The following is a 24,668-nucleotide window of genomic DNA, read 5'->3' as shown; positions in this document are numbered from 1 at the left end:
AATGAATGAATAAAATACCAGTTATTTATTGGTGGTAAGTAGGGACGAATACATTTTCTGTCAGTCGCATGCCTTCCTTCTGCCAATGATGATAGTGGAGTGGCTGGGGGGAAGCAGCGTGTGGTGTTTCCTTTCCTTTTACTTATTTTTTAATGATCATTTTTCAAATGGGAGCTGAATTCATGGTGCCATGTAGCTGTCGGAGCAGCGTGGCTCTGTTCTGAGCCAAGTGGATACGGCAGCTTCACACTCATGTGGGATTGCCACTGTCTGAGCAGTGGGGCTGAGCAGTAGAAAGAGGATTTGGGATGAGTAGATGAGACAGATAGAAAACAGAGCTTGTGCTCGAGAGAGGCAGTGGTGAAACATCCCAGTGGAAGGCAGTTAAACGAGGGAAAAAACCCCACCAGAACAGCCATAAAATTATTTCACAGCGGGAGGTTAGGAAACATAACTAAACATGTTAAACTCACTGTGAAGCAAGAGGACCCCAGGGGTATTTTAGTCAGATAATATTTAGTTTGCTGCAGTGTCAGCTGTATGACTGCTTGTCATCTGGCATATGTGTGTGTGCTATAAGCAGAATGAGGCTTTTAGAGACCATGAACAATTTTCCAGAAGTTGGTAAGCGGGGGATTTATCAGAGACAGATTAGAAGAGTTACAGTGGATTTATTTGTGCTGGTCCATTTCCAGGGTGTACGGCAAAGAAACAGAAAGTAGAGATACGACAGGAGAGATGCCCAATTCCTGCTTGGCTGTGTATTTGTAGTTACAGTGCACTACAGGGTTTTTCTGACCTTGTTCCTATTCAGGTTACATAGGATAGAAGTACTTGACCTTACAGTAGAAGAAATGTTTTATTTATGTTGTAGAAGCTTTGGTTGTAGAATGCAGTGCTTCTGAAGGGCTCCTTTATAGGTTAAATCCGTCTCTAGACTCCTGCAATAACCTGTGAGGGGCAAAAATGCAAGGAGGGAGCTGATACCTGGGAAGTCAGATCCAAGAGGTAGAAATATTTTGCAAAACCGTTCTCCAATGGCCTTCGTGTTGGTGTAAGGATAAAATCTGCTGGGTGTTTTTATGGAGTAAATACTGCTTTAATTGGGGCCTTGAGTAGAAAGTCAATGGTGTGTGTATACATACGTGAATGTAGTCAGTACTAATTTGCAAAGTAAGGCTGGAAATAGGGTCAGCCACAGAGAGAAATGGTGGGAAATAGCTGTTTCTGAGAAGGAAACTGTGGGGATATTTGGGAAAAGAATGTTGGTTTAAATGTGATTAGTGCCAAAGATAAGAATGCTAAAATAAATGGGGAGGGTTTGCCTTCTGGTGACAGTGGATACTGCTGTTGACAAGGAGGATTTGAGGAGTTTCTGGTAATTTGATTTTTGCTGGTTTTGTTTGACGTGTTTGTTCTGGAAGGCTCAATTAGCTCTTGTTAGCAGCGCTCTGGGAGGGTCAGGAGCTGAGGGAATGCATCTCCTCTTAGTTAGGTTCCCATAGCAGCGAAGTCTGATTGAATTGGCATTTTTAACCCATGTACCTTCAGCCCTCTGTCTCTGAGGTCTTTCTGTCGCCACTTCTTTTACCTTTTCTTCTATCCTTTTTCCACGAGGCAATGGGATATTTTGTGTACAACCTTTGAAGACCAGCACCTACCTTTCACCACCTGTAGGCTGACGGTGTGGAATAATGACATCTGATGCTGCAGCTTATGGAGGTCGCTGTGTTGCTACCCGAGATGCAGGGCTCGGTGCTTTGCTGTCATGAATTTCATCACCTTGATGCAAATCCGTTTCTCTCAATTATAGAGATGTTGTTGAATTGTAATCCTCCTCTTTGATAAACACATCACTGAAGCTGAGATTTATTTGCCTTTATTCAGCAGACAAGTTACATGCCAAAGAAGGAAAATAGACTGGTTTGTTATTATTCATATTGAGTGTCAGTTAGTTGTTTCTTGTCTCTGATTCTTCTCTTACCTTCTTGCAATTTGTTTGTTGGTATTTTCTTCGGGTATTTTATGAAATACCACAGTTATGAGGTGATTGATAACTGCTAGAGCCTGTATGTCCTGTCTGCCTTCACAAAGGGTGGGTTTGGTCCTCTGTCCCGTTCTCAGGGGCTCTTACCATTGGGGAGTTCCTCACCTATAGTGAACTCAAGTCCATGAGCACCTGCCAGTCTTTTCTGAAGGATCCAAAGGATATATTTTTGTCAGCAGGTTTATCTGACTGTTAAAGTGTCCTTCAGTTACTTCTGACCACATTTTTGCTTTTATTCCCACACTTCATACTGCTGATTTTTATCCTGTAAAGCAGTTGGTCCTGCCTCAGACACCATCTCCCACTTCATATGTCTATACCTATGTAGTTTAAAGCAAAAAGCCACGTCTCTGCTCATTTTTCTCTTCTATTTGTGTTTTTAGGAGGAGTAGTTAGCTAAATTATACCTGATTGCAAATAGCATCTGTTTGATGTTGAAGCTCTGTATTCTTTCTTCAGTCTCGTTTTGAAGCTCTCTCTTATTGCGACTAATTTGGAGTTAGGAGTCTGGAGAGGAAGAGGAGGGGAAATCTTGCCGCTGATTTCCTATAATGAAGCAGTCTATTAGCATTCTCCTAAAATTATCATTAATTAAACAAAAAGCTCATCTAACGCTAGGAGAAGGAATATTTCTGCACCATCAAAAAGGCACTGAGTGGGAAATATCATTATGATTCCACTTTACAAAGTCTCTCTCCTCTGCCAGGCTGGAACCTGTGCAGAAGTGAGAGAGCAAGCGAGCTGTGTTTGGGTTTTGGATTAATAGTTGAAGTTCACTCATGTGGAAATAAAGCAGATTTTACTTTGACTAGAATTTGTCATTAAAAAGCCATTATCGGAACCGACCAGCACAATTCCTGCTCTTTCATTGCTAATGACAAAACAATCTGTTCTTTCAAACACAACAACCTTATATTTTCTTTCAGAGAATGGCGCAGGAGTCTTAACAGAGCAGGAGCTGAGTGAAGAAAGGCAGCCCAAAGATTTATTGATCAATAAAACAGACAATTACAGCTTGTTTATAAAAGGGGAGGAAAAAAAAGAACAACCCAAAACCTCGGGTCTGCAAGCAACACCAAGGCTCTAATAATGACAACTGTGGTATCCAGCTTCAAACGATAAAAGTCAATAGGAAGATATAGGATTTCAATAAAATTATGACACTAGATAAACTTTACCCCAGGAACAGATTTTCCCAGAGTGTGTGACTGACTTCACTGAGATTTGTAACTTTAATTTCTCTTCTATTGATTTTTCTTTTCTCCAACTAATTAGAAAGTCTGCCGTGAATTCTGTGTATGTGTGTTTGAGGAGGAGCCGACGAGCGTCAGGGAGAACAGGGCCTGAGATTTTATTTATACATACCTATATATAATATAAATAAAGGCTCCCATGGCATTTTTAATTCTTCTACTCTTTTTCTTCAGTTGCTTCCAATGCACGGCAGGGAGCTGTGGAGCTGTGTGTTCTCCTCCCTGTGTGTCAGGCTGCCCTGGAGGTGTGTGCAGTGCTGCTTCAGTGATGTGGGCTGCGCTGTGTAGGGATGGTGGGTGCTTATTGGGAGGCCTCAGCTCTTCCCCTAAAACAACCCCAAGAGGGGCTCCTGGAGGAACCTTCTTATGTTATTGCTGTTTCTAGGCCACTCCTGCTGCCCTCTAGTGTGTCAGTGTCAATAAACTTTTCTGTATCTTCGAGCTGTTTACCAAATCAACCGATGGTGGCTCAAATGTTGGCTTTAGGTAAGAGAAGGAATAGAGAAGGTGGCTTGGTTTGAGCCCTACCTGGATGCTAGGGTTCAAACCAAGCTCTTCAGAACATGGTTAGAGCGAGCTGCGTTTCTGTTCTGGTGTTGATTAGAATCTGGCCAAAGTAAAGAGCACAAACGTGTGCTGTGTTCTCCTGCTCCTCCAAGGACTTTACAGGAACTGCTTTTGGTGATGAACTGCCATTGCAAAGTCAGGGTGTGGGTTGTGGGTTAGCAAAGATTCTTTGTGCTGGGTAGGCTTTGGAAATTTAACACAGGACCCCATTTCAGCAATTCCGCTGCATTTTCTCCTTGACAGAGCAGAATTGTTGGAAAGAAGAGTTAGAGAAGATACACTGAAGTCACTGCGGAGTCTTTGATGGGGTTGTGGAGTATCTTGTCAGATGGGATGAGGGGATACTGCGGCAATTACAAAACTAGGATGAAATTGTTGAGGATCTGTTTAAACAGAGGACTTCTTAACAAGAACTTCAGTTTCCTGCCAAACGAACAAGTTCTTCAGGAGGGAGAGAAAAGCTCTCAGTAAGTGCTCTCGGTGGGGGACGAATTGGAAAATGGAGCTGGGAACCACTTGTTGGTGAGAAATGATTTCATTACAGTATTAATATTTAGAAATAATTGAGGAGGAGAACCAGACTCCAGGATCAAGTGTTTAATTGTGCCGCCCTTTATTCCAGTTTTTCAGCCCCTTTTTTTCGATGTAGCTTGCGCTGTGTTTGCTGTGCTCGCCTTTTCCTGGCAAGTTGCATCTTTTCAGTGTACGGCTTTGAAGGGCAAGGTCTGTAGCTGCCTGCAGGGAAAGACACCCCATAAGAATGCCCTGCTCCTGTTCTCATCCAGCATTGTCCTGGTGGTTGCTGTTGCAGCTGAACAGCTTGGGGAACTGCTGGGGTCTTACTGGGGAGGACTCGACTGACCTCATATCCAGCAGTTAATTGGAAGCCAAGTGAGAAGGGAATTGCTACGGGTCCTGTTTGTGGCTGAAAAAATGCTCAGGGGTTTGGAACTGCCCTCTTGTAATGGAGAGGACATTGCCGTGTCGAATTATCACACTGGTGAAAGATGCTTCACAGAAAATTAGGGTAGTGAGCTGTCTGGAGTACACAGCCAGTGAGACGATGCTGTAGTTGCAACAGTGTGCAGGAATAAACCCAATGACTTCACTAAATGGCATCATTAAGTCCTCTTCTGTGTTCTGGACAGTGATTCTGAAGCAAATGGGAAACTAAAGTCATCTCCTAAGCAAAGGCAGGCTACCTTATGGAGAGTACACTGTTTGTGTTGCTGGGGGAGAAGGATGGAGCCATCCTTTACTGCTGCTTTTCTGCTAAACATGTTAATTACCAGGCAGGTGTGGTTTGTCTCTGGCTGGTTTTCTCCTCCTGCAGTAACATGGAAGTTTTTCTTGTGTCTGTTAGATCAGTAATTTTCTGTAAACTTTTCTAAGAAAAGAACAGTTTTCCAGGAAAGTTTTCCCCTTCAGTCAGGCCTGAGCAAGAAGCCAATAACAGCTTCCAACACTCCTTTTGCTAGAACCTGTTTTTCTTTATTAATGCAGTTCTTTCAGCCTCAGGCTGGGCTTTGATGTTGAGATCCTTTTACCTGCTGACCAGCCCAACCATGTGGCTGACCTTTCAGTGCATCATCACATGTTCTGAACACAAACCATTCCTGTGGCATTGCCCCCTTCTTATTTTCACACCTTGATTTTGAATGTTCCTTCCCTTCCCCGTGCGTACACGTGCTATCCACAGTCATCGTTTGACCTTTAGATTTGAATGGGGAGGGTATGGGCTTCAGGTACAGGCTTGCTTGGCTGAGCAGTGAGCATCCCCTTTTCTATCTGAAATACAGCCCTTAACGTTTGTGATTGAGGGGAAAGGGTTTTCCTATCCTGGTTGTTTTTGATTTCTACAGGAGAGCAGGATCCCAGCCAAGTATTTCAGTGTGGCCAGGCAGTTTTTGTCAGCTGCTCCAAGTTCTCTGTAGTAGCAGCAGCCTGGGAACGTCACATCTGTAAAGCTGAGCAATCCTCTAACAACACTTTGGATGTTTGTGATCGCAGCATTCACAGAGATAATGGATTTGCTCTGAATGTTTGTGCATTGCTGCAGCAGAGTGAAATAGAAATTTCAGCAATGAAAGGGAAGCAACCCTGTAAGATTTCCTAGGAGTTTCTGCTCCTTTGATTTATGCAGTGGGGATGTACTGCTTTAACTCTGTTCTGCAGCCTTGCAAACATCAAGGCTCTTCAATACAGTCAGAATATGAAACATTTCATCAGCTCTCTAATCCCTGTATGCACATCGCACTGTAACCAGCAATCTCTTTAAAACATACCTGGCTTTCTGGAATGCTGTTCAGCCTTTTGTCCCCACCAGTGTCTTGGCCACAAGATGCTGCCTACCACAGTCAGCTTTCAAGCCCAGCTTTGTACTTGGGAGTGTGAAAGCTCTCAGAGCATGGAGAGGGATCCTCCTGTTTATAACCATCGGCAAATAGGAGAGTGAGCCAAACACACTCTCAGCAGGATATTAACCTCTGAAAAAATACTAATTATAAGCACTGGATATTGCAGCACTCAACAGGTGGTCAGTCACATACCATTTGGAGGATATTTGCTCTTAGTCACTTTGTTCATCATCAAATCTGTTTCATTTCTGTTGCCATCATTCTGTTCATTCATTGCTGGGATTCTTTGGCAGGAAAAATGTCAAGTACTGCACTCAACGTTTTGCTGAAGAAGTCTGTTCAGCCTGTTGAATTAGAACAGTATCTCCAGAAAGAAGGAAGGCTCTGTTTTCAGTTGGTATTTGCTTGTTTGAGTGAATGTGTGCTTTTCTTGTACCCAAGACAATCTGGATATTCATTTCTTGTGCTTTTTCATTGATCTTAACCAGAGCTGCATGCTCACACCTGTGACTCGGTGCACATACAAAGGCCGTGAGAGTGTATCCATCAGGATTCTGTTTTGCAATGGGGTAAAACACATTGTCCCTCCTGCCTCAGTGGGTTCAGGGGCTTTAACCCTAATGATGATTTCTGTTCTTCCCTGCAGGAGCGTGATGGGATGCGAGCAATCCTGGAGTCGTATGACAGCGAGCTGACCCCTGCAGAGCACTCCCCACAGCTGAACCGGCGCATGCGGGAGGCTGAGGAGATGGTGCAGAAGCTTCACACTCATAACGCCGAGCTGGAGGTAATAAAGCAGCATCCTTCTCTAACCCCAGTGGTGGAACAGACGAGGCCGTTTAAGAGTGTTGCAGCCCAGCATTGTGCTCTGCAGAAGGCAGGTTTGCAAAACGCAGACTTCAGAATGCCAGCAGCAGTAAGACCCACCGCGTGGTGTCGGTGATTCCCTGCAGTGCATGTAGCAGGGCTCTCCTGCAGGCTGTCAGTAAGGCTGTGCTCATTAGGCCCTTACTTCGAGCATTTGGAGAAGTAAAGTACCTGTCTGCTGTTATTCTTCTCTTTGTGGCACTGGGCCTGAAAGCCCCAGAGCACCATTAACTGCTTTTTTTATACTGGGGTTTTCTCTAGGAAAAACATTTTCTTTTTTTCCTGAAGATAGTGTTTCTCAAAGGGATTCTTATATTATTATCCTCTTTATGTAAATTTGCAGGCTGAAACACGGTTATAATGAGGTAAATTATAACATCCATTTGCCAAATTATTCCCTACCTCCCTGCTGTATTTGGTGGTAGTGGAACGGTCCTGAATAGAAACATTTGGAAATATCTCTATGTTCTTAAATCTTGGCAGTTTTATTCCATAGATTTTACAATAACTGTAAGTATGTGAGTTTTCCTTTCTTCATGTCTAATCCCACCAGCATATGGATTTATAGATGCTGTAATTCAAATGGAGTAAAACTTGCAGTAATTGCTGCTCCTGGGATTCCTACTGAAGTCACAGTGGGAACTGCCCCGCTGTGCATCAATCTCCTTGTTGCTGCTGTCGTCTTTAGGAAACACTCTTCTTCTTTGGGCGGTGGGGGCTTAGGGCAGGGAGTGCTGCCTTCAATGACCTCTAGAGCCTTGGCAGGCGGAGCAGTGTGCTGTGAGCTCTGTATTGCATTGCAGGTATTCTTCCTCCTTGTTTCTCAGTTTTGGGCAAGTTAAGCCAGAAATTAGTGGCAGATGAAAAGGAAACTTGCCTGAATGTTTTCATCTCCATGTGGTTGTTTGATAAGTGCATTGTTTAACAGCAGGATTAGAGGGCACTGGCATAACATGCTGGGGGGGCTGATTCATCCTGTGCTCTGAGCTGCTGTCAGTGGTGGCTCTGGGTTGATGGAGGGAGATGTCCCCAGTTGTTTTGCCAAATAGGTCAAATCTGCATTGGGTGGTAGCAGGTTCCCCTTTCCTATTCAAGTGGAAGCGTGGAGGAGTGTAGGAACCAGTTCCTGCATTCCTTTAATTATTTATAGGGAACAAGTGATAGGTTTATCTTCATGGGTGTGGATAAAGGGCTATGTGGAAAATTTCAGAAAGGAGCTGTGTTCTCCAGAGGTTTGTTTTGTATGATGTCAACCTTTAAGTCTTTCAAAGACATTGCTAGGAGCGGGATTCAAAGTCCTTATATTCCCCTTGTAAAGTAAAATTTCATGCTTCACTTGCTTGCGTTTGCCTTTCTGACTGCAGTGTTGGCTGCCAAATTCAATCTGTTTTGAAATTTGGGAGTTTGTTTTTCTAGTAACAATCCGAGAACTGGAAAGGGAAATGGAGGTCCATGTGGGCCTGCTGGCATCTCGTCATCGGGAGCAGCAGCTGTAAGTCACTGCCTGCAGATCAAAGATCTGGTTGATAGCAGCTATTAATAACTTCTCACATAATGCTCTGCACCTCCCAGCTCTGCACATTTTAGAATGGTTGACACCTGTGTGACTCATCTCGCAAACAAACAGAGGAGGCAGCAGCAGGAATGAGGCACCTTGGAGCTTCGGTTGGTTTCTGAAATGTGGGTTAAACTATCTCTGATGCGGGAGGGAACTTGGGCACATCTAAATGCTGGTGGCTGAAAGGCTGGGACGTGCCGGGAGCACCTGCTGTAGGTGGGCTGGGAGGGCAGCAGGCAGCTGAACTGTGGGCTGTTCTCATGGTTTGGTTTTGGAAGTGCTGTGTTGCTGACAAAGAACGGGACCTGTCCATGCCTGATGGGGCAGAGAGCCATAGGATGAAGACAGGCTGATGGGCAGCTTCGAAAATCCCCTTCACTGATGACTGATGCTAAAAGCTGGATCTCTAATGCATGAGCATGCAGACACGTAGTCTGTTCTGGGGCTCAAAGTGATTGCCATCTCCTGCCCAGGATCGCCTGCCCCCCCAGCACAAACCCTGTCCCACGGTGCTGAGCTGGCTGTCAAGGTTCAAGAACAGCCTTTATGGAGCACTGCATGTAAAGCAGGGAGGAGGCCAAGAAAAATACCAGCTGAAATGGAGGCTGGAAAAAGCAAGTGGGCTGTGCCAGCCTATTTCGGGTGGTTAATGAAGTGTCACTCAGCATCTTTTTAAAAGCATGTTTTGGAACTGAAAAGGGAATGAGTTTGTCTCTGGCCAGCATGTAATCAGTACGTAAAACAAACAGAATTGCGGCTGTATTCTTATGGCGACATAAATTTTCAGCTTGTCATCAGCGATATTAACAGTTTTTGTGCCAATCTTGATTAATTTTTTACTACTGCTGCTCCTGTTAGTTCTAATCTCAAGATAAATGTGGCAAAGCAAGGAGCCTCTGTGCACGTGGCAGCTTATGACAGGGCTCTGTTGTGGAGTTTAGTGTTTGAAAAGTTAAATCCAGCTGCACAAAAGAGAAATCATCATAAATATAACTCCATTAATAGCTATTTTATTACAACACACTTGGCTCCATATGAAACTTTAATGAAGAGAGATTTGCAAGGAAGACTCACGCTGACACCTTCAATGGTCTCAAGCATTTTTTACATTGAGAGATTTACGCTGTCTGTGAACACCATATGTATTCTAATCAGATAATTATGAGTCTGACAGTTTCAGCACGAGAAATGCCATATGCTCGGTGTTTTTGTGGTGTTTTTGTTGTGGTTTATTTTTTACTATGGGTATTACTGCTGGCCTCAAAACTTGCTGACCAAAACTTGTCACCGTATCTGAGTGTGATAACTGCAGCTTGGCTGCTGGTGGTGGTTAGCCACAAGTCTGCTCCTTGCTAAGTGAGTTGCTTAGCAGTCACTCCGGTGCTTAAAGTGAATTTATGTGGATGCAATAGAATGTTTATTTGAGCAGTTAACAGTTCCTCCTCGTCTATCACCTGGCTTCCCCCTCAGTGCTTCTCCACTTTGTTTTACCTCCTTTTTTCCCTCCCTTTGATCAGCACTTTGTGCTTGTTGTGCTTTATCCCTCTGCTGAGTTCTCTCTCCCCCTCAAAGGTAAATTGCTTCTTTACATGGCAGAAGGGGTTTCTGTGATGATGGGAGCTTTACAGAGAAATTTCCTTCCATCTGTGTGAAGCACAGAGTTTGTTTCCATGTTTGGTTTTCCCTGCCTCTCTGCTGCCTTCCAGTCTTTCTGCACCGCTTATCTCAGTGACACCTGTAAGAAGCAGTGAGAAGATTGCCCTGCTCCCTTTGGATGTCCACAAGGAGCAAATCCGAGTCACTGGAGCTTTCCTTTCCTGCCGCTCCAACACGGTGTGTTTTGCTTGCCCAGCCTTCTGCTGTCACTGTAGCATCTTATCTGTAACTCAAGAGGGAGAAAAGAGACTCTCTGGAGATGATGCTCACGTGCTGCACGCACCAGCTAGCACTGATTGCTGAGGCACTCACAGTTCAGGCCATCATATTCTGACAAAGCAAACTCCCTGTCAGAATAGCATTTAGAACCTGGGCGCTTTGGCATCTCTCGGCAGTTCTGAGTCTTCCTGGCCACTGCTGCATCCTCCTCCTTTCTTCTCTTTTCTAGAGGAGAGGTGGCTCAGGCTCTGCATCCTCCGGCACCGCTACAAATCGGATGATCTTCAGTTCTCTCCTCTCTCACACATTTCATCTTCCTCCAGACCTGAGTGCCCTTGTCAAGTCAGGGAGCCGTGAGTTCCCTCCCCTCCCTTTTACACCTGCTGGCGGCTGTGTTTGGGGAGAGCACCTTGCAAAGAGCCATCACATAAATGAGGAAGTTGCATCGTGAGGGGTGCAGTGATTTGTTAAAGGTGACAGTCCCCGCTCTGCGGGAGTGCCCTTAAAACTGGCTGGTGTCACAGCAGGGCATGTCTCTGTGGCTTTTGTAATTGGTTGAACTAGATGTTAAAGCCCAATTATTATTAATTATTTTTACTTTTTGGAGGTGCTTCTTCATTTTGGATCTGTAGTGAAAATCAGGTGGTATGTGGCAGTGCCTGTGCTACGGGTATCCTGCATGGAGCAGCATTGTGAAGGTGGATTTTTACAGCTTGTTTTAGTGCAGATGCTCTGACAGTTTAAGAACAGCTTTAACTCAACAGTTCCTCGGGACCACAGCTAAAGAGGAGCATGCTGCCATCATTCTGAAGGAATGAGAATTCTTGGAACCAACTTGTAGAGAGTAAATTGAATCATTAATGAAGTTATCTGTACTTTTAGCCTGTGGTGCATGTCAGGGGCTGCAGGAAGCAGCCTGGCTGAGGTGAGACCGTGGTGCTGTGTGGGATGCTTGGAGCATAGCAGTCTGCTTTTGTTCTGTGTGTCCAAAGCCTTTGACACCAGCTGGGGACATCACAGTGTGATAGATGCTAACAGCCTGTGCTCCCCTGAAACTGCTCTTGGCGTGAGCAAATCCTCCTGTAGACTCTACTGGTGATGTTTTGAATAACAAAGCAGAACAAGGTTTGACCTGAGGAATTTGTATCGCCTTCAAAGGCACCTGGATGTAGGAGATGAGAGAAGCAGGTGAACTGGGTCTAAATTCTCACAGTAGATTTAAAATTGAGTAATTTTCTAGCAATGTTTGGGAAAGAGAAGATAACTGATGTGAAGTTATGAGTCATATTCACCACAATAGACCAGGGCAGAGTGTTTCTTATGGCACTGAGAGCTTTAGAATGCTTTAAATTGGAGAGCCTACTTGCCTGTGCCCAGAGATACAGGCTTTGAATTCAGATGTTTTCAGGTGGAGGAGGAAGCAAGCGCACAGGGCTGGCCCTGGCTGCTGGCTTCTTGAAGTTAAGGAAGGCTTTGACAGCGTGCTTGTACAACTTCCCCAGATCATATTCTACAATTAGAGATTTTTAATTTTTTTTCAGTTTTATAGAAATGACTTGAATTGCATTCTGTGTTTAATCCAGAGATCTGTCCTCTGTCGGTCTTTTCCAGGCTGGAAAGCACGGTGAATTCATGTAGTGTTGGTGTCATCTCTCTGGTCCATGCAGCTGCAGCCCATGTTGCTGCTGTGGCAGACCCTGGTGGCTGGGTTTGTGTTCAGGTGTGCCTGAGTGACCCTTGGAATGGTCAAAGCTTCCGAGGTACGTGAGGACACAGCCTGGCCTCCCTGCAGCAGAGTGATGGCGTCCTGCTGGAGGCAGCTCTCCATCCCATCTCTGCCCAACGATGCCTTTAGTGTGTGGTTCATGTATGTGTAGCTCAGCCTGAGGAGTATTTTGGTGCCTGGCTCATTAGGGGGCAGGATAACTGGCCAGGCCAGGCTGTCTCTTTTGGGTGTCCCAGAGGTGCTCTGACCAGTGCATCACACTGCATTGGTGAGTTAATTTCCTTGTCAGAAAGTGCAGAAATAAAGTGAATGTTTAATGTTCTCTGGCTATTAGAACTACTACTTGGTTACATTCTGGCAGTGATGAAAGCTGCAGCAGCTCGTGGAATCCAAGCGGTTCTGAGAGAAGCAAGGAAGCAGCATCTGGTGAAAAGATTAGAATTGAAAACTGCACGTCCACAAAACACCGCAGCAATTTGATCTATTCCTTGCCTTTGCTTTGCATTAATGACATGAAACAACGCTTGTCGGGGCATCTTGAGAGATGTTTTGAACTTGTTGAGATAGGTTGATTTTTATAATGATTGGATTTGAATTCTGTGATTTTTAGTGCTTCATTTCAGGATAACTACACGATCTCTGCATAATTTAGAATGTAAAGTATGTATTTATAAGTGTTTTCACGTCATCTTTTAATTCACAGCAATGGCCTCCTGTGGCAAACAGGGATTAATGTTTTTAACAATGATTTTCCATTTGAAAACACACCATCAACTTTTATCTATAGCCAGGTTCTTGCAGTGGCATCTCTGCAGGGCCTGTACGTGTGCCTCACTTTTCCTGTCCCAGAGCTGGCAGTGCCCCCACCTTGCTGCACTGGAGCAGCTTGCAGGGCTCTGCAGTGGATCTCTGCCTTTGAGCTCCTGGACTTGGAGCTCTGCTGAACTCCTGTTGCCTTATAGTCATAACGTGTACTAGAAAAAGTGCTTTGAGAAGACAGCAATAGCATCACAAACTCGTTCCCATGCATTCCCATGCTCCTGCTCTTTGCAATTTGCTGGAATCTCAAGATCCTTCGTAATGCTCTTAACTTTGTTTATTGTAGCAATTAAAACAACAGTATTTGCTGTCTTAATTTTCTTTTTGAAGCCCATTGATTATTTCCAGTTATGATCTTAATCAGCAGGAGCGGAAGGGTTGTTTCTTCAGGGAACTAATTAGTCTCAGTGCCTGGTTCAGCATGGTTAGCTGAATGGTGCCTAAATGCAGAGGGCGATTGCAGTTGTTTTCTTCCAGAAGATACATAATTATTCACCTTTCTTGCTTTCTTCTCGACTGGTTTGTCTGTGCACTGCAGCTTTTCTTTTTGTCCAGTTTGGTTCCATACTGAGGTCATGAATTGGAGCATGGCACCATTGCAGTGTTTGGAGGAAGATGGTTGGAATCCTGGTCTTCACTTTTCTCCCTTCTTCTGTGCTTAACTGCGAATAGCCAGCTAAGTCTTGGAAAAGACTGGGAACAGAAGTGATATTCACCAAGCTGTGAATAGAAATGGAGCTGTTGATACAGATTCTCTCCCTTCAGAGGTGGTCCAAGCAAACTGTGAGGAGCAATCCTCTATTTTCAGAGGCTTTGCAGTTTACCTATTTGTTTTAATCAGTGCTAATGTCAAGCATGCTTGGGTTCTGCAAAAGCTTTGCAGCAGGACAGACTGAAAGTTCTGGGGAAAGCAGCTTTGCATTCTTCATGCCCTGTGGTACCAGTGACAGCAGTATGAAATGTTGGCATGTTGGTTGAGCACACTGCACTGATTTATATTTTCCATGTGGTCAAATGGCATTAATGGCTGTAGTGATGCCTTCGTATTTCAGTTCTAGTCAAAACCACATTAGAAGCTGAACTGATGCGTGTTTTAAAGCATTGATTTTTATCTATTCTGTGTTTTCTTGCTTGTGTTCCAAATGTCAGACTTACAAAAACAAGTTTTTGCAGCACTGCTTCCTTTTGGGAGGTCTTTTTCCCCTGGAAACCCCATTTTCTTGGACAAGTTGGTAATGCTAAATATTTCTAAGTTTTAAAGGATGGCAGCAAGAAGCTTGAAAGATGTTACACTGTATTATCGGCATATTAAAGAACAGTGATGGATTCAGTAGCTATGAATGGGGAAAAGAGTAATAATTTTGTAGAGGTTACTTAAAGTACAATATATTGGGTAAGGAGAAATTTTTGGTTGAGGTTTGTTTGTGTAGAGGCTGTCACCGTACATTATTTATTTATGTAAAGAAGTGATCAATGTCTGTATCAGTTTTAATTCATAGGAGCATCTCTTGAGAGCCCACAAGCTCTGCATGTTTCCCAAAGCTTGTGCTGTGCTGTACAGAGCTGGGTCTGGGCTTACTGACAGATGCTCCAAAACCCAAAGGTCTTCGCCATACACGCCTGGAGCTTCCAAGGCTCTGCCGCTGCCATTTCCACTAATTGCTGCTTGGTTTGTTTCTTCTGTTTGCTCAGAGATCATCTGAGTGTGCTTAATTGTTCCTCAGCTGCTACGTGGCAGCATGCAGAACTCTTGCAAAGAGGGAAGCTGTTGCTGTGTGTGGGATTTCCTTGAAGGAGAGTTGCTCATCCAGCTTGGCACAGGCTGATGGGGTCTGTATTAACATCAGACACAGTTGTATGTAATTCCTTCAGATCCTTATTGCATATAAAATACCATTGGTCTTCAGTTCTTCCACTATACTTGATAGAAGCTTGCTTGAAAGCACCAGGCCTTGGTTTATTTTGTGACCAACAAAGCACAGTGTAGCCATAGGTGTATGTATATAGATATTCCTAGTGCTTGTTCAGGAAAGCACGTCGAAGGAAATGCAGAAGACTTGCTTTGTACTCTTAAAATAACACCGCATCCCAGGCTAATTCTAAAGGCACTTTGTTGCTTTGTTGTTTATGCATGTTTCTGAATGCAGTAGATGAGGCTCACAGCTATACAGAGAACTGACATTTATCTGCACGGCGCAGCATGACCTTATCGTTCATAAGTGGCATTTCCTCTCAAGATAATGAGCACCTTTTTATTTAGGCCAGACAAAAGCCAAATTCGCTGTAGCTGATTTCTGCAGCCCGTTAACACTTTACAGATGATGTTATTGTAATTGTTGCTGATACTGGTTTCTGTTGCGTTCCACTTGCTCTTTGGATAAGGCTCTTGTTTCTGAACAGCAAAGGGGAAGTGAGAGTGGAGAGGTCGCCCTCATGTCTTCATGAGCTCCGTGGAGCTGCTGCATGGCACAAATCTGGCTGCTCCTACTGCAAATGGATGTTTTCTGTAACCTCTGTAGGCTTCTACAGGGCCTGTTCCACAGAGAGCAAGCTGAGAGCAGTTTGGTGCATATCAGCCTGCAGTGGACAAACGAGCTGGTGACCCCCTGAGGTCAGCCCTCCTCACATTTAGACAAGGGGGAAACTTCAGAGCTGTTTATCTGCTCAGGTAAGAAGAAAGAACATTTAAATATGGGATTTTTTGCCTTACCCTGGTGCCACTGCTTGGTTTAATTTTGCCTGCAGCATAATCTGTGCACTCACACTCCCCGTGTAATGCCCAGCCACCGCTGAATACGTGCTTTGTGGTGGGAGCTCATCCCTGAGATAAGCTTGACATCTGTTCTGACTCCTTGCCTTGCCAAATGGAGGTCTTAAAAGCTTCTGTAGCATGGCTTTGCTGGACGGAGATCCAGGTGTGAGGAAACTCGAGGGTTTCTAATGGGACCGGCACCTTTTGCCTTGTCTGTCTGCATCTGCTGGAGTGAGAAGTGATTGTGAGTTGTTGGATTGCTTTCCTGAAATGAGTTGCTGTTTGCTTTGCTCAGGGAAGATAAACAATTGCATCTCAAAAATATCCCGTCTGGCATCTTTGTTGGCAGGCTCAGCAGAAGGGCTGAGGGCTGAATGGACCACGTTTAGGATGAAATTGCAGGGCTCCCTGTGGGGTTAATGCTTTCAGATCAAAATTGAGAAACATTGATGAGGCAACACAAGGAAATAGGCATTTCTGTTCCTTTTGCTCTGTCTATTTCACAGATAAACAAGAGACTTCAGTCTCAGACTGGTTAATCCTGCAAGACAGTTATTGTGAAAGGAAAGTGCAAGTTTCTGCAACGTAAATTAAACTGATGCTTGGCAAGCACAGAATATACATCACACCTGTGCTGTGCAAGGACGGTTTGTTTGCTCTTTCTGTTCTTGTTATTGCCATTATTTTTTACCCTTTGGTACCCTTTTCAAACCCTTTTTTTAAGGGATGGGAGATATTAAAGATCCCTGGAGGACAGGTTGTGCAGGAGGCACTAAGCACTGTGTGCTCACCAAGCTGCCTGGAAAAGAACCCTTGGATTCGATGAGAGTCCCCTTCAGGCTCTGCAAGAAGGAGCATGAGATTAAGAGGGGCATTTAAAAAGGATAATTAAATTGCCTGCTTTGTTGCATGCTGGAAAGCATGGGAATGTCGTGGGCAGCCAGACAAGCTGGAGGAGAAAAGAGGGGATGGGAGACAGGTGGCAACAAGAGCCAGGGAATAGAAGTTCCAGTTATTTTGAGGAACAGTCATCAGTTTATGAGAAATCTTCCTGCAAATGCTTTCCAGAAGGCAGATTCTCTCTGGGAATGGCTTGCATTGCTCCAGCTTTGCAGTTCACTGCCGTGAATAGTGTCATTTATGATGTGATTGGTAACTTAGTCTTGGTGGCCTCCACTCCACTCCTGTTTTAGATCACCCTCACCACAGACCAGCTGCATGAGCACTTCCAGTGCTGTGCTTTAATGAGTGCACTTAAAACAGTACGTTGGTTCCATTATGCAGAAAAGACTCAAAGTTGGTCCAAGGTGGCCTACAGGAGCTTGAGGTCTCAGATAAGAATTTAATGATAACACAGAATCCCTGTTAGGAATGAAGGCATGTAGGGAAAACTGCAGCCACAAACTTGTTCTTGCACTTCATACACTTGAACATAATTCCTTTTCATCCCTCCTTCCTTCACAACATTTGTCCTGTGTTGCTGGCCTCCACCTTACCAACAAATGATTAAGCAATAACAAGAAAACAACCCCAAAACTTGCTGTACCTTCAAGTGTTGGCTTTGAATTTGCTGCCTATTTATAAGTCATTCATTCAGAGCCACAGTGGCAGTTAATTAGAAGTGCAGTGAATCCTTTTCTCAGTAGTGTGTCAAGAGAGGATCCTTTTAGTTCATTTGCTTTTTTTCTCTTTTAACGTTGTTTTTTTTTCCTTCAGCTCTTACACTGTGCTTAAATTCCTTTGGGATTTGTTTACCTAGAATATATTCTCAAATGAAAGTGGAAGGGTTTTGCTCCTCTTTAAGGAAGGCAGAGGAGCGTGACCACGTTCTACAGGGGTGCTTGATGTGATCTGAGGATGTAGTGGTAAGGATGTATTTTACACATTTTTTTTGGCTTCCAGTTTTTTATCATGGGGGATTTTTTTAACCTTTTTAACTGTCTGCTGGCAGTACTGGTACCCCTGTTTTTTCTCCCCAGCGGTCACACGACGTTAAGCAAATTCTGCTTCTAAGCCCCGTTCAGCTCATAGTACAAAAATGATGAGGTATGATATTATAATTGCAAATTGTGACTGTCTCTGTGGCCTTGCAAAGGTCCTTGGGCTTTGCTTTCTCCTTTTCTTGAACAGCGTTTGCACAGATCAACATGTCAATTATTATTATTTTCATGTATTTGTTATTTTACTCCCACCAATCCTCTTTATGTGCTGTGGGATCCTGGCAGGGCAACCAGGAAGAGCCAGATTCTTCTAAAGGCTGACCCAGAAAGCAGGTATGAAATCCCAAGGGAAATTCCTGCTTGGCCTCCAAGTGCAATGGACTTTCTACTTTGAAAAGGAGAATCTCTCCAGTAAAACTCACTTTTCTCCCCATCATACAGACAACGCATGAAAATCAAGAGCAGGACAAAAGCAGAGTATCATCCCATTCATTTCCTCATCTGCCCCTCACTCATTGCCTCCCTGAGTCAGTTGTACCCGGAGCAGCCATCAGAGCCCATCAGCTGCTTGGAGCTCACCCTGACATTTGGAAAACCCTGTCTGGAAAGAGAATCAAGCAGCAAGCTTCTGCTAATTATAATAGCTGTGTTTAAATTGTAACATCTGCTTTATTAAGCAAAATCCAGCCAGGCACTCAGACTAGAAGCTGCAAATATGTATCAGAGGAGACAGGTCTTAAACAAACATTGTGGTGGGGAAGCAAGGGCAACACAAGCATTGCTCTGTCAGAGCAAACATTGCACAATTCTGTCTGGAGGGTGAATGTTGTTTCCTAGCAACTTCCAGGAGTGTTTCAAATTTGTTGGAGACCCTCTGAGATTTAGGCACTTTACCCACTGTTCTGCTGGATGCCAAAAATACACCAGTTGTAATTTCACAAGCCTTTCTTTCAAGGGCAGTGTTTGCTTAAACCCTTCCCTGACCTTCATTTGAGCTTGCACAACCTGTGCGGCAGCACAGAGAGCCAGGACAAGGCAACGAGCTAAATTAAAAGTAACCAAGGAGAAGGAAGTTCTAAGGGTGGACCTTTGCTTCCCTGGTGGTGGTTGCCAGCTGGTTCATGGTGGTCACACTGGGATGGGTGCTCTGTGTGTGAGGGGACTGTGGGTAGTGAGTGGTCAGCAGGGAGGATTTGTTGGGAACGTGGTACATGTGTCATAAAAGGCATCTCTTGGGAAGGGACAGCACAGATCACCAGCTGCCAAAAAGCCTCGAGCAGCTCAGGGAAAGGTGCTGCTTCTTGGTCCTTGGGGGTGCTTGGATCAGGAGGAGCTGTTGACTTGCCATGTTTTAGTAGTTAATGATTTGTCACAACTAGGGAGGCTGTGGTGTAGGATTAGTGTGAGAATGACAGTGCTCTATTCCACCCAGTTACAGACCTTCAGGCTGGGCTCTAATATACACTCAAAGCCCTCTTCTTCCAACCCATTGCTTTCACTTTCAGCAGAAGGTTTCTTCAGAGACCACTCGTGTCTGAATTTTTTTGCTCAGATTCAGGTTCTTCTTTAAACCTTATTTCTGCTCCTCTCCAGGTATTGATGCTGCTCTTAAACTATATTGGTCATTCCAGGCGCCTTCAGAAGCATCGGCTCTTGGGGCATACACACCTCTCCTTGGCAAGCAAGAGGATCATCCAGGTGTTCAGTTGTCAGCACACAGGGAAGAGAATGCTGTGATATGCTGATAGTCTGACAATCTCTCTTTATACATTTAAATTAAAAGTGATACAATTGCATAAATCATTGTCACAGTACTGTACGGAAGCAGAGTGCTATGATACAGAGCAGTTAGGAGATGACAGAGCGAATGCTCTTATTCTTGACTTTGAGAAGCGCGCTGCCAATGAATCATTCTTAGTGATGAGATACAGCAGTGCTGACTCATCGGCTGAAATTAGAAGGGCTTATTTAGGTAGAGATGTAATTCCACCATTTTTTTTCTGATGAATGGATAAGAGTGAACACTTTTGTTGGCTAATTCACGCACTTCATCAACTGAATGTTGTTTCTTTTCCCCTGATGATCAAACCTGGCTGGAGAGGATTGATGGAGGGAGGGAGAGCCTGTGTCTTGGGAGAAGCGTACTGTGCAGGATGGGTGGTAGAAGGGTTCATGTTTTGGTAGAGATGATGGCTGTTGTGTGGTCAGCACTTTTTGGTTTCTGAGGCTCCCTTTTGTTTTAGTGTGTGTTAATGTTTGCTCGTTCTTCTGTCAGTCATAACAAAGAGTTGCTGCAGTTAGAATTTTGCCAGGAAGTGACAAGCAAACATAGAAACGTCTATTATCCCCTTCTCCAACCACCTTTGTCATTGCACCCAACAACAAGGAATTCTGTTCCTAAAAACATTGTTGGGGGAGCAGCAAAAGAGAAGGGCCCCTGTGCTGGGGTTGCACACTCAGCTGTTTTTTTCTTGGTTAAGAATAGTTTTGTGCTCACAGAGAGAATCTTAGTGGCAGCAGCTTCTCTGGTGGGTGTTGTAGTGGTGTGGTGAGCTCTTGGAGCAGGTCCAGGGGAGGCCACCAAGATGATCAGAGGGCTGGAACACCTCTCCTATGAGGAAAGGTTGAGGGAACTGGGCTTGTTCAGCTGGTGGACATTGGCAGGACAAGGGGGAATGGTTTTAAACTGAGAAAGAGGAGGTTTAGGTTGGATATCAGGAGGAAGTTTTTCACCCATAGGGTGGTGACACACTGGAACAGGTTGCCCAAGGAGGCTGTGGATGCCCCATCCCTGCAGGCATTCAAGGCCAGGCTGGATGTGGCTCTGGGCAGCCTGGGCTGCTGGTTGGTGACCCTGCACATAGCAGGGGGTTGGAATGAGATGGTCATTGCAGTCCTTTTCAACCCAGGCCATTCTATGATTCTATGGAATAACTCCTTTGTAGAGTCCATCTGGGTGTGGGAGTCTCGTGCTGGAAGCAGTTGTCGTGGCAGAGCTCCATCACTCGGACTGCCCTGCGCTGCTGAGGAAGCAGCTGCAAACTCCTGTTTTTGTTTGGCACCGTGTTCTCTCCCTGAGGGCTGCAGCACCGTTTGATTAGGATGGAGGGAGGCAGACCTATTGCAAGAATGTATTATTCCTAGCAGAGCTGTGCTGATTTCTTGGTCCCTGTGCTTGGCCTTAGAAAGGTGGTCGAGGAAAGCCAGGAGCTGCACAGCTGTTTATGCAGGTTTTGCCTCAACCTCTGCTGCAGTTCACAGTGAAACCAGCAAATGGTTGCTCCTGTTTTGAGAAGTGTGCAGATCTGACACTTCTTGTCACGTGAAAGATCTGGAAACACCTGAGCCCCTTGTTTTCCCACAACCTGCACCTACCTGCTTTCTTACAAATGTTTCTATCTGGATTGGGATGCTCTCACCTCCACAGACTCATCCTTTCCTGAACAGAAGGCTCTGTGTTTTGCCACTTCCCCAGCTTGCCTTGGTACTGAGTCCTTAATGGGAGATGGCATGAGCGGTGCTGATGGAGTGGATACTAAGAGGTTTAGAATCTTTCTTCAAGCTGTGCCTTTTGCTTTTCCAGGATCAGGGAGGTGAGGGTATGGCCACTTCTGGATGTAGAGATGCTCACGTTCTGCTCTTAATGTGCAGCTCAGTCCTTGTGCTGCCTGAGTGGTGAGGACCATCCTGTGTGCTGCATGTCACTAAGGGCACTTTGAGCTCAGAGCTGACCTCCTGGGTAAAGGCTGAGTTTTTTATCTTTGTTGTCGGGGGGAGGAAAGGAGTTTCATAGAGTTCAGTACTTTGCTTGGGGCCTCCCAGGAATTGTTAGGCAGAGGGAGAAGGAAAGCTGGATCTTTGCTGCAGAACTATGCAGCTCATTTGGAGCTGGGTCAAATGACTTGCCAGGAATAAAAATGTGGGTATTGGTTGTTTTTATTTTGCTTGGAGTTGTATCTCCCTTGTCTGAGTTGTTCCGCAGTGGCTTTGCTTGCAGCCCTTTCTTACAGCATAACCAGTGAGAATTTGGTGTCAGTTCATTCCAATAAAGCTCCTGTCAAGAATTCTTGTCGTTACTAAGTGACTGACTCTGCTAAAACGGAACATGAGAAGAGGGATTGGTCTGTCCTTGAGACTTGAGAGCGAGAGAAAGATTTGGTTATTATCTCTTTGCCCAGTAAATCTTGATCGCCTGTTTGACAGGAGCTCGTGTCTTGCAGACGTTTTCCCTGCATTTCAGTAATTATAACCACGACTTCAGCAGTTTTTCACTTTGCAGCGTCGCTTTTTGTTTCGCGCCCAAGAGCCTTTGCTTTATTCACACTTCATTTCGTTCACCAGCTGCTTTTTGTCTCTCACTGGGGGGCGGCATTTCACTGCTGCACGTCCAGTCCATCCCTAGGAACCTGTCACTCACGCAGGTAGCAGCTCCTGCTGTTTGCTGCACAGAGCAGTGACCCTCAGCCCCTGGCTGCTGTAGTTACCTACCAGGCACCCAAATGCAGGAATCCCTGGGGGCGTGGGGGATCCTAAATGTGTAAAGCAGCAAAGAAGTTACATGGCAGTATGCGATGCTCCATCTCACTGTGATCATCTCAAGTGATGTGGTTATGTGAAGGATCACATTTCTACTACAAAGTGCCAGGATGCCATTTTAAATTGGGGATGCCCCCATGCAATTTTGGAGTGCACAGAGATGCAAGGACAGTGCTGCGCTGCTCCCAGTCTGCGGTAGTGCTGCGCTTGAAGGCTGGCCTCACCTAAATGGGCACGTGGCTTGGAAGGAAAAACAGGCAAACAGCTGAAAGTTGGGTCCCGTGGGTAAGATTTCAGTGTGAACACTAATGAAAATTTCATTTCAGCTCTCGCAGTAGTTTAATATGCGGGATCACAGTATGGAAATAAACCCGAGTCTGACTGCGAGTGGCTGAGTTACGTCTGTCACAGTCTGCCACCCCCACGAGTAAGCTGCCTGTGGCATTTATTGTCAAACCAAAGTTTTCTCCCTGTTTTCACCACAAGTCAGAATCGTATCTTGGTGCGAGAGAGAACTGGTGATTCCAGCCATCTCTTCTAAGCATTCTCATGATGTTCCTCCATTGCTTCTTGTAATTCCTAAATGTGGTGCATCGAGCCCCGTGTTTCTGACATTACGATTGAATTCTGAGCATTACGATCAGTGCTTCCCTTATCAGAATTACCCTGGGAGCGCAGCCATGATTTGCAGTTTCCTTCTGCACTTCAGCCACAGCTTTGATGCAGGGTGTATTACTTGCATCCCCCAAACCCAAAGGAAAGAGATGGGGATGCACTTTTTTTTAGCTAAGATTTGCTGGTTTGGATCACATCCCTCTTTAGCTGCACACTGAGGCCATCTGCATTATGCATCTTTTGTAAGTGGTTAGAATCAAAAGTTACTGGGAAACAACCCAGCTAATGAATGGAGGACAAGAAGCACAAGGTGATGGGGCATGCTCAGGGTTCCATGTTTCTGTGACTGGAAGCAAATATGTCCTTGTAAATTTGTCTGCTGACTTTGTTGAGGAGTAGAGGCAAGAATTTATCTTCGAAGTCAATTAATTTGAAATAGCTATTAATTAACGTTATACTTAAATTCGCCAGTCATCACACTTGACTTGGATTTGCAGACAACTGTTGCATATCAAATATTGCTAAGGACACCGTGGGCTGTGTCACGCTGCAAAGATGCCCTGCAGCTGTAGAGCAGCCCTGGCAGGATGAGCCTCTCCTGTGCCCATCCATCCCCATGAGGTTTGGATTGCTGGCTGTGGGTACACAACCCAGGCACAGACAGCTCTGTATTTCACAGGCGTTTCATGGGGTAGAATAAAAATGACGGGGTTTAATTTGAGTTAATGAAAGTGCTGCTTGTTTTTCTCCCTTGCAAAGCACCCGCGTTGTATTAGTGAGACTGTAAAAGCAATCATGTTTTCTGATGAAAGCATAAGGCTAAAATGATGTCTCCCAGTGCAGATTGTTTTGATTTATTCCCTGTATGCAGTGCAGTTTTGCTTCCATGGCTTTTTGTAGCAAACTTTAATTTTTGTGTCTCTGGCTGTTGCTGCTGTGCTGTGCCGAACCCATGAGCTGTTTAACACGCAGCACAGAGGAGTGCATTAATGCAGGTCCACAAAGCAAGCTTCGATTTGCTAATTGCTCACAGAGCGGAGGGTATTGTTGTGGAGAGAGCGGCTGCTCATTAGAGATTGAGCAGCTCGTTTTGCCGACCAGTGAGGCTCACCTTGAGCTGCTCACCCATCACACAGGGCACACGGCTCAGTCCGGAGCAAAGCGGGGGGCCAGTGGCTGCACTGTCATGGCCAGATTGCCATTGGGTTTCCTTCCCAGCCCCCCTGCATTGCTGGAGCTGGGAGAGCGCTGGGCCCAACCCCATGGCTCCCTCCTGCACCCCTGCTGTTGCGCTGCCTTCCCGTTTGCATTCGAGCTATGAAATACGATGGAAATAATTACAACGGGAAGGTATAGGAGATTAATTATTGATGAAGGGAAGCAAGCTAAGCAATTCAGAAGTGTCTCCTTGGGAGCCAGATCAGTTCCTCGCCTTGGAAACTGCTCCTGCCCCTTGCAGCCCAGCGCTGTATTGCAGCCAGGCGGGAGCATGGGTTATCTGTCCTTCCCCACTGCTCTCTTAGGAGGATGACAGTAGCGCTGACAGTAGATTAGACGGTGTTGTCATGTAAGATGAATGTTTGGAGTTGACAAACCTTTTTTTTTTCCGTGGGCTTAAAGTAATTGACTGCATACTTGAGAGGATTTTTTTCCCATGCTTGTGCTACTTATTTGGTTTTCTTTACCTGTTTATGCCACCTTCAGTGGGCAAATTGGCCTTTACGTGTATTTGTATATCTGATTCTTAAACTCAGCA

The 24,668-nt window shown here is 45.0% G+C and overlaps 1 protein-coding gene across 2 annotated transcripts in view; it reads left to right on the top strand.

The window, feature by feature from the left end:
* MAD1L1 (mitotic arrest deficient 1 like 1) overlaps window positions 1-24,668 on the top strand; it is a 307,536-nt gene that overhangs the window by 112,214 nt on the left and 170,654 nt on the right. For both annotated transcript variants that reach the window (XM_015876929.3, XM_015876934.3), the window contains exon 12: window positions 6,871-7,011. In XM_015876929.3, the coding sequence (XP_015732415.2) occupies window positions 6,871-7,011 (141 nt within the window). The remainder of the gene's footprint in view (window positions 1-6,870; window positions 7,012-24,668) is intronic.

Source organism: Coturnix japonica, chromosome 13, assembly GCF_054131305.1.
Source record: "Coturnix japonica strain WE chromosome 13, WE-NBRP24, whole genome shotgun sequence".
NCBI lineage: Eukaryota > Metazoa > Chordata > Aves > Galliformes > Phasianidae > Coturnix > Coturnix japonica.
Note: the sequence above shows the minus strand (reverse complement) of the source record. Positions and strands in the feature narration are given on the sequence as shown.